At 38.6% G+C, this 10,630-nt stretch overlaps 1 protein-coding gene across 5 annotated transcripts in view; it reads left to right on the top strand.

The window, feature by feature from the left end:
- LOC132398112 (cytochrome c oxidase assembly protein COX11, mitochondrial) overlaps nt 1-10,630 on the top strand; it is a 44,986-nt gene that overhangs the window by 23,175 nt on the left and 11,181 nt on the right. For 2 of the 5 annotated variants that reach the window (XM_059977099.1, XM_059977097.1), the window contains exons 2-4: nt 2,061-2,151; nt 8,895-9,269; nt 9,747-9,902. In XM_059977099.1, coding sequence (XP_059833082.1) covers nt 8,964-9,269; nt 9,747-9,902 — 462 coding nt within the window. In that variant the 5' untranslated portion in view covers nt 2,061-2,151; nt 8,895-8,963. The other 3 variants (XM_059977100.1, XM_059977095.1, XM_059977098.1) reach the window with 3 other exon arrangements.

Genomic DNA, 10,630 nt, shown 5'->3' with positions numbered 1-10,630 from the left:
ATCTGTTATTATTTAGTTGTGTCCATTTCGAACAGTCACATTAAAAAACTGAAATATGTGTATTAAGTGAAATTGGAAGCGGATTGCATTTTGGTCACAGGGCCTAGTCATGCAGGGGTAATCAGGCCGGCGGGCAGAGACTTGCCGCGGTGCGAAGGCTGAAGGTGATCAGCGATAGCGGCGGCACGAAAGGCAGGAGTAGCTGGTTCGTTGGGGGAAGTGTGGCCGCCGTCAGTGGTAAGGGGCGGAGAGAACCTGGGCAGGGGTTGAGACGTTGACCTTGTGATTTGAAGGGACGCCGGGGCAGTAGGGCTGCCTCAATGCCACACAAATTGCCGGGAATATTTTACCCGCCAGGGTAGCCTCTGGAGAGAGAACGAGTTAGTCTTCTCGTTTCTTAACCTCCACTAGACGAGGCGTTTACGGGGCTTCACACTACATTGTTTCTCGCTTGGGAAGCTCTGATCTTCCCGGCAAGGATAAGCAGTCTCGGCTCCAAAGAACCAAGTCTGGTGCAGAGCAGGAAACGGCTCTTCAGGCCACAATGTCTCTACCAAACGCGCCAAATTAAAATAAATCTCTTCTGCCTGCACATGACCCAAAACTCTTCATTCCTGCCTCTTCAGCACTTAAATCGTATGTGCTTTCACCATTATCCCTGTCACAGACTGGAGATTCTGTGGATGGTGGAAATCTTGAGCAGCACACGTCAAATGGTCAGGCAGCATCTATAAAGAGGGATAAGCAGTCGAGTTCTCATAAAGGGTTTGTACTGAAAACGTCGACTGTTTATTAGATCTTACCGGACTTGGTGAGTTCCTCTGTGCGTTACCCCTATCAACTCATTCCAGGCACTTACCAACCAAAATCTGTGATTAGATGATTGCTGTATCACTATGGTTAAAGCAGTAATCTCCAATACAGCCAAGTGTGGTCAATGGCTGACTGGAAAATCATATGTTGATAATGGTACTTTAAATTAAAAATAATGATTAGACACTGCTACTAGGCACAGATGATTGAATTTCTGCTAATTAAATAAGCATATAATTTTAAAAAAAATTACTGAACTTCCCACCTAATTAAGGTTCTGTGTGTTGGACGTCAATGGATAGATAAAATCTTTAACGATTTTGAATGGCTGTTGAGAGGAGGCAGGCCACAAGAATCCCTGCAGTGATTTTCCCTGCAGCAAACCTAAGGGAGATCACTCTGCAGATGGGTGACTTTTTAAAAGCAGCCATGATTACCATCTTTTCAGAAATTTCCTCTCATTCTTCCCTCTGAAGTACTTGTCAGCCATGAAAAGTTCTTTGAAGAGAGGAACAGTCATTAACTTGACTGAGAATGTTAGAAAGTGGTCATTCCAACCAATAGCAAGCAACACTGCAAATTGTGCCTTTCAAGCACATTTTTGCATGAGGAAAGAACAAGTGGTGTTCCATTGTGTATTTCAGTTTAATCTTTTTTTTTAATTTTTATACATTCAGAGGAGGAAGTGTCACTGATAAAGCCAGTATTTGTTACATTTGCTCTGAAGAATGTGCTAATGAATTATATACATAGCAATTTATTGTGATGTGCTCCAACTGTTCATTAAGAGGCTCTAAGGATTTTCATGCAGTGCCTACCAAAGTCTAGTGATAGTTTTCAGCCTGTAGTGGTGTATGGCTTGTCTAGATGATAATGTTCCTGTATGTGTCCTTGTCTTTCCAAGTTCCACAGTTTACAGATTTAGCAGGGTATGTTGAAGAAATTTTGGTGGATACTGCATTGCTTTGATTTTCAACCCAGTGCCAGTGAGCCACCTTTTCAATGTGGATTAGATTCACAATTTACTTACTGTGTATCCGTTAAAGAAAGGTTTATCACGCATGTCACCTGGAGCAGAGTGCTGTACAATCACGCCCAGCCCATGAGTTGAGAACAACAGTTACAACTACATTGTATAGCTGGTACACACACTGTAACCATGACACAGAGTGGGTAGTAATGGAGTCCAGAGTGAGTATCTGGTGAATTGTGTGCTAATCTAGTTGGTTTCTTATTTTACTTTAAAGCTTCCTGGATGTATTGGATCTACCCTTAATATACTATGGAAAATACATCACCCCTTTCACGGTGTACCTTGGAAATGCTCTGTTGAGATCGGTGAGTCACTTACTGCAAAATACCAGCCCTTCATAAACCTTGGAGAAAAGAATTCCATTTGTAACTAAAGAAAAATTCAGAAACTATACTAAGATATGCTCTTTCTAAATAAATTCATGGAGAAAACCTTATTGTGAAAGAAAGGCTGAATATTTCACCTTAAATGATGATTGGTGCTTGTTAAAGAACTCTTCAGTTTCATTGTCTATAATATATGTGAGAATTTTCAAACTTCCAAGCATTTAGTCTAACTGGTGACATTTTACAATGACTTCTTACAAACACCCAAAATGCTGGAGGAACTCAGCAGGCCATGTGGCATCTATGGAAAAGAGTCGATGTTCCCCTTCATCAGAACGGTGATTTCATTTTGAAAGACAACATGGCCTCTAGTGTTCTAGGTTCATAATACTGCTTTGTCTTGTCTTAGAAACATAGAAAACCTACAGCACAATACGGGCCCTTTGGCCCACAATGCTGTGCCGAGCATGTACTTTCTTTAGAAATTACCAAGAGTTACCCATTGCCCTCTATTTTACTAGCTCCATGTATCTATCCAGGATTTTCTTAAAAGACCCTATCATATCCACCTCCACCACTATCGCTGGCTGCCGATTTCATGCACTCCCCACTCTCTGCGTAAAAAAACTTACCTCGTGCCATCCTCTGTGTACCTGCTTCTAAGCACCTTATAACTGTGCCCTCTTGTGTTAGCCATTTCAGCCCTGGGAAAAGCCTCTGACTTCCCACACAATCAATGCCTCTCATCATCTTATACACCTCTATCAGGTCACCTCTCATCTTCCGCTGCTGAATCTATTCTCATAAGGCATGCTCCCTAATCCTGACAACATCCCTGTAAATCTCCTCTGCACCCTTTCTATGGTTTCCATGTCCTTCCTGTAGTGAGGCTACCAGAAATGAGCACAGTACTCCAAGTGAAGCCTGACCAGGTTCCTATATAGTTGTAACAGAGCCTCTCGGCTCTTAAACTCAATCCCACGGTTGATGAAGGCCAATGCACCATATGCCTTCTTAGTCACAGAGTCAACTTGTGCAGCAGCTTTGAGTGTCCTAAGAACTCGGACCCCAAAGTCCCTCTGATCCTCCACACTGCCAAGAGTCTTACCATTACCATTACATAAATACAAATCTTAACAGCTGAGTGAATATTACCAGAAGAACATTCCAAAGCAAAGTTAATTTCAGGAAAAATGTCAAATGAAAGTGAGTAACAATTAAAGCATTAGTTACATCACATTATTGCAAACACTTCAGCAGGGACCAAGGGGGTAAAAAAAATTATTAAAGGGTTAATTTTTTTAATTATTAGAGTGCATTACATTTACTTTTAAATCTTTTTATTAATTTTAAACAAACCTAAATGAAACATGAATACAGAGAGTTTGAGAGTACATAATTAATAGGTTAAAGTATAAATACAAATAGATGATTATCCGTATATAATAACCTCCCAAACTCATAGTAATTACAAAAAATGGAGTAAGTAAGAAAAAAAAAACCAAGAAAAGAAAAAAAAACTAACCAACATTGGCCATTGCATTATGTCAAATATATACAGTAGCCTCAGTAACTCCATACCTCCATCCAAATAATTAAGGATAATAAAAGTAAGATTTTGGAAAAGTCAGTTTAGCTCATATGAAAATGTTGAATAAATAGTCTCCAATTTTCTTCAAATTTAACTGAAGGGTCAAAGACAACACTTCCTAGTTTTTTCTAAACTCAAACAAGAAATAGTTTGAGAAAACCACTAAAATATAGTTTGAGGATTAATTTCTTTCCAGTTCAATAGGATAGATCTTCTAGCCATTAATGTAACACATGCACTCATCCGCCGAGCTGAGGGGGATAAACAACTATTATCCACCATTGGTAAACCGAAAATTGTTGTAATAGGATGCGGTTGCAATTTGATATTCAGAACTGTTGAAATAATACTGAAAATATCTTTACAATAATTTTGCAAGTAAGGGCAAGACCAAAACATGTGGGTCAATGAAGCAACTTCAGAATGACATCTGTCACAGGTTGGATTAACATAAGAATAAAATCGAGCAAGTTTATCCTTGGACATGTGAGCCCTATGTACAACCTTAAATTGTGTTAAGGCATGTTTAGCACAAATAGAAGAAGAATTGACTATTGTAAAATTTTCTCCCACTGCTCAGTGGGTATAAGACAATGAAGTTCTTTTTCCCATTCCTTCTAATTTTTTCTGATACTTCTGGTTGTATTTTCATGATCATATTATAAATGATGGCTACTAAACCCTTCTGGCAAGGATTCAGAGCTAAATTTTTTTCCGTGATGTCCATTGGACATAATTTTGGAAAAAACTAACATATTATTCAAGAAATTTCTAACTTGCAAGTATCTAAAAAAATTAGTTTTAGGCAAATCATATTTATTAGATAGCTGTTCAAAGGACATAAAACTGTTGTCTAAAAATAGATCACGAAAACATGTTATACCTTTTGTTTTCCATAATACAAAGGCTTGATCCATAAAAGAGGGCTGAAAAAAAAATTTGATATAATAGGGCTTGATAAGATAAACTTATTAAAGCCAAAGAATTTACAAAATTGAAACCATATTCGTAATGTATGTTTAACAATAGGATTAATTATTTGTTTGTTCGATTTAGATAAAGCAAAATGAAGCGAAGATCCTAAAATAGAAAACAATGAAAAGTCATGTACAGATTTACATTCCAAACTTACCCATTGTGGGCAAGCTGCTATAATCGATTCTTGTGTCCAGAATATTAAATATCGAATATTAACTGCCCAATAGTAAAACCTCAGGTTTGGCAAAGCCAAACCACCCTCCTTCTTAGGCTTCTGTAAATATTTTTTACTTAATCTAGGATTTTTATTCTGCCACACATACAAGGATATTTTGGAGTCAATAATATCAAAAAAAGATTTAGGAATAAAAATTGGTAATGCTTGGAATAAATATAGAAATTTGGGTAATACTATCGTCTTAATAGCATTAATTCAACAAACCAATGATAAAGATAATGGGGACCTCCTGGTAACAAGTTGTTTGATTTGGTCAGAAGTGGCAAGTTCAGAAGGAGATATGTAGATTTTTTTGAAACAGAATGGTGGGTGCTTGGAGTGGTGGTGGAAGCAGATGCAATAGAGATATTTTTGAGAGATGGGCATATAGTTACACAGAAAATGGAGGAGTACTGACTGAACTGGCAGAAGGCATTAGCTTAGTTAGGAGACACTAGCTTAATTAATTTGGCACAACTGCATGGGCTGAAGGGTTCTGTGACTGTGCTGTACTATTGGAGCAGTCTACAAGTTTTGCCACACATTCCAGTAATGTTTTGATGAGGACAGTGCAGTAGAGTTGTTTACACGGACATCAGTAAGGTCACACATGGGAGACTGGTCCAAAAGGCTAGGAGCCAAGGACTCAAGTCAGCAAAGATCTAAGCATTGCTTGACAACAAAAGGAAGAAGGTGATAGCAGAGGGTTGTTTTAGCAGCAGGATGCTATGATCTGTCATGTTTCACAAGGATCGCTGCTGGGACCCTTGCCATTTGTATTAGACAAAAATGACAGATGGCTTTGTAGGAAGTGTAATCAGCAAGTTTACAGATGATACAAAGACCAGTGGAGTTGTTGGCAGTGAGGAAGGGAGTCTTTTACTGTGTTTTGGCATTGGATCCAAAAGGTTCCCATCTATCATTATGGAATTCAAATTCATTTTACAAATTTACCTGATTTAACAACGTCTTTACCATAAAGATTAAAGAGGGTCAAGGCAACTCACCACCACTATCTAAATCAATTATGGTAGACAATAAATGTAAGTCTCAACAGTGATCCCAGCATTCCATAAATGGAAAAGAAAGGTTGTCATTAGAAAAAAAAATCAACAAAATAGATTTCTGGATTATTGGAATCTCTTTTGGGGAAGTAATGACCTGTACAAAAAGGACAGATTACATTTGAACCAGAGGGGCACTAATATCCTTATGGCCAGGTTTCCTAGAGCTGTTGGAGAAGTTTAATGTAGAATCCTTGTGTGTAGACTTAAGAAACTGCAAGAGTAAAAAGACACTGATGGGAGTTATGTATAGACCCCAGAATAGTAGCCAGGAGGTGGGATATAAATAAAATCAGGAGATAGAAAAGGTATGTAATAAAGCCAGATCCCGAAAGAGATGGAATGCCCACAAGATAGCTTTTTAGAGTAGCTTCTGGTTGAGCCCATTAGGGAACAGGCAACTGTGGCTAACAAAGGCTGATGCTCATTTAGAACCGAGATGAGGAGGAGTTTCTTTCGACAGGGTGGTGAATCTGTGGAATTCATTCCCACAGACGGCTGTGGTGGCCAAGTCATTGAGTATATTTAAACTGGAGGTTGATAAATTCTTGATTAGTCAGGGAGTCAGAGGTTACATGAAGAAGGCAGGAGAATGTGGTTGAGAGGGATAATAAATCAGCCATTATGGAACGGCAAGGTAGACTTGATGGGCCAAGTAGCCTAATTCTAATCCTATGATTTATAATCTTACATTAGGAAGGTAATTCACACTTTAGTCTATACTGTATTAGGTTTTAACTGTATTGGAGTTGGAACTACAATGGCCTCAAAGAGTAGTAGGCAGCTGTTTCCAACCATGATATCCAAGTTGATTTATTATTTTTTTAACCTGTATTATTATTTGCTTTTGGTCGATTTTTTTCCACCTTCATTTTCTGGTTAGCTTAATCCAAGGGCTGACATTCTTCCCTTTCATCTTCCATTTCCTTTTCAAACTAGATTCAGGACTCACAGCAGATTCAAAGTCTTGCAGACTAATTTGATGTAGCTACATATTCCTGACAATCCTGAGAATTTGCTGCTGGGGTTGTTCAATGGTTTATTGAGTAAATATTACTTAGGTACTTTATATAACTGTTAACATTTAACAAAATGAACTAAACACTAAAGTTATAATTGAAAAAAATTTGGCAAGTTCGTAAGATGTCATTTGCCCTTGCCATACTGTTGATAACTAATCAATGGTACTCTGGTATTGAGGTCATATTTGCACCAGTGACTGGTGGTAATGTACTAGTTTTTGTGAGCCACTAGAGGGTGTGTTAGACCTAAAGAACAGAAAAAAATGCAACATTTATTAAGAAATTAGATGATTTCAATCAAGATAAGTTCTGTGGTTGTAATATTAGTAACTTTTTAATTGTGATGGAAAATATACCTGGCTCTCCCAGGTTGGGAAGTTGCTGGAATTGATTGTTAGGGATGAGATTATGGAGTACCTGAAGGCACATGACAAGATAGGCCAAAGCCAGCATGGTTTCCTGAAAGGAAAATCCTGCCTGACAAACCTACTGCAATTCTTTGAGGAAATTACAAGCAGGGTAGACAAAGGAGATGCAGTAGACGTGGTGTACTTGGATTTTCAGAAGGTCTTTGACAAGGTGCCACATGTGAGGCTGTTTAGCAAGATAAGAGCCCATGGAATTACAAGGAAGTTTCTAGCATGGGTGGAACAGTGGTTGGTTGGCAGAAAACAGAGAGTGTCAATAAAGGGATCCTATTCTGGCTGGCTGCCAGTCACCAGTAGAGTTCCACAGGGGTCAGTGTTAGGACTGCTACTTTTTACAATATATGTCAATGATTTGGACTACGGTATTAATGGATTTGAGGCGAAATTTGCCGATGATACAAAGATAGGTGGAGGAGCGGGTAGTGTGGAGGAAATAGAGAGCCTGCAGAGAGACTTTGATAGTTTAAGGGAATGGTCAAGTGGCAAATGAAATACAATGTTGGAAAGTGTATGGTCATGCACTTTGGTGGAAGAAATAAATGGGCAGACTATTATTTAGATGGGGAGAGAATTCAAAATGCAGAGATGCAAAGGGACTTGGGAGTCCTTGTGCAAGATACCCTAAAGGTTAACTTCCAGGTTGAGTTGGTAGTGAAGAAGGCAAATGCAATGTTGGCATTTGTTTCTAGAGGTATAGAACATAAGAGCTGGGATGTGATGTTGAGGCTCTATAAGGCACTCGTGAGACCACACCTGGAGTATTGTGTGCAGTTTTGGGCTACTCATTTTGGAAAGGATATGCTGGCATTGGAGAGGGTTCAGAGAAGATTCACGAGAATGATTCCAGGAATGAAAGGGTTACCATATGAGGAACGTCTGGCAGCTCTTGGGCTGTATTCTCTGGAGTTCCAGAAAATCAGCGGGATCTCATAGAAACATTCCGAATGGAAAAAGGCCTGAACAGATTAGATATGGCAAAGTTATTTCCTATGGTGGGGATTCTAGGACAAGAGGGCACGACTTTAGGATTGAAGGATGTCCTTTTAGAACAGGGATGCAGAGAAATTACTTTAGTCAGAGGGTTTCCACAACAAAACCTGTGGAATTTGTTGCCATGAGCAGCTGTGGAGGCCAAGTCATTGGGAGTATTTAAGGCAGAGATAGATAGGTTCTTGATTAGCCAGGGCATCAAAGGGTATGGGGTGAAAGCAGGGAAGTGGGGATGACTGGAAGAATTGGATCAGCCAATGATTGAATGATGGAGCAGACTCAGTGGGCTGAATGGCCTACTTCTGCTCCTATATCTTATGGTCTTAATACAGGACTCTATCTCAATATTTAAACTTCAAGGAATACTGGTAATGCACCAAGAAGAAACATATTCTTTTTAATATATTCCACTGAATTTCAATTTTTTTTCAGACTTTGAAGTAGGCTGCAGTTTGCTATCGGCGTTGAAAAAAGAAAAGATCGGTTTGGGTAACCGTCAACATGCTTTGGTCCTGTTGGGCAAAACTTTATGTGATGCCCTCTTGTAAAGCCTGTGCAAGAAGCCTACAACAGTTTAATTTACCGAGATTATATTCCACATTTAATCGGTTTACTGTTCAGAAACTGAACAATGTGACGTCCCTACAACCAGTGAGAAGTGTCAAGGGTCACAATCCGTTTACTAGAAATCAGGAAGAGGAATGGAGAAAGAGGAATAAAACTGTACTTACATACATAGCAGCAACAGCAATTGGGATGATTGGCATGTCGTATGCTGCCGTGCCTCTCTACAGACTCTATTGCCAGGTCGGTGAAATTTTATGCTTGTCCCAGCGTACAACTAATTTACTGGCTTGTATCAAAATAAACATAATATGAAGACATTTACAAGTGTTTAAAAATACTTGCTTGTTTAAGTGATCATCGTAAATGTGTTCTTGGAGATAAGCAATGAAATTTAAAATAATCAGTATACTTTCTAAGTAAAGCTTTGAGGTGGAAAAATGTGGGATTTTGAATTTATTTCTGCACAATAGGGAGAAGCAACAACCAAGTTATTTTGCTTATTCAAATTCTAAGGCAATATTTCTTCTGGAAAGCTGGCCAATATTTCTCCTTCAGTCAATATCATTAATTCCGTGTCTCATCATAAAATGGAGAAATTAAATAGAAGAGTGCATTATTCTTAGTGGAACCAAGATGTTGACTTAGTTGTGTGATATAAAAATTCCAAGCTTTCCTAGTTTCAGAAAGTTGTCTTTAGTTTTAACAAATTGCTTTCAGACGACAGGACTGGGTGGAACTGCAGTAGCTGGTCACAGTGTGGAACAAGTAGCAACTATGGAACCAGTGAAGGATCGAGTTATTAAAATTATTTTCAATGCTGATGTTCATTCCAGCCTTCAGTGGAACTTTAGACCCCAGCAAACTGAAATCTATGTGAGTAATTTATTTATGTATTTGATGTGGAGAAACTGATCTCTCAACTATGCAACTTAAACTAGGAAGTCATAAACAACACAAGTTTTGGTCTTGAGGCATTATTCTAATCCAGGACTTTCAATTGCACAATACATGAATTAGTAAATTAGTAAATGGAACAAGAAGTAACTGACTGCCTTGGAAGTTAGTCTATTTCATCTTCTGGACTTGGGACACAATCAATGTTAAAGCACCAAACCAGGCTTTTTGCCTTCTGTCTTCTCTACTACACACACCAAATCAAATCCCACTTCCCATTGCATTCATGCACCCATCCCCTTTTACCATAAATATGTAATTCCTATAGGAAAGTTTAAAAAGTATTTGAGAGAATGAATTCCATTTTCTTATAACTTCCTGTTACACTACATTAGTTTATACATGTTTGCTACCTGCACTCAGCTCTTACAGCCACTTTTGACCTCTCCGCTATCTTTAAATCTCAGATTCTTTGCCATCTTGTACAGCATGAAAAGTTTGCTCTGTAAAATTATTGAATAGACCAAAGCCTGTCCTCTCACAGGAAGCTCTGTTTCCTGACGACAAAGTGTTGCATTTGTTCACATCTTTCTGAAATGGAACGACATAGTTCACAACTTTGTTGCTTTTAATGCCATATAAACCTTTGGTTTATCTGCTTCCACCATAATTAAGCCCACCTCTTTCCAACTCTAGATTCTGTCTCC

This window comes from Hypanus sabinus, chromosome 8, assembly GCF_030144855.1.
Source record: "Hypanus sabinus isolate sHypSab1 chromosome 8, sHypSab1.hap1, whole genome shotgun sequence".
Lineage (NCBI taxonomy): Eukaryota > Metazoa > Chordata > Chondrichthyes > Myliobatiformes > Dasyatidae > Hypanus > Hypanus sabinus.
This window is presented reverse-complemented; position numbering and strand designations above follow the sequence as displayed.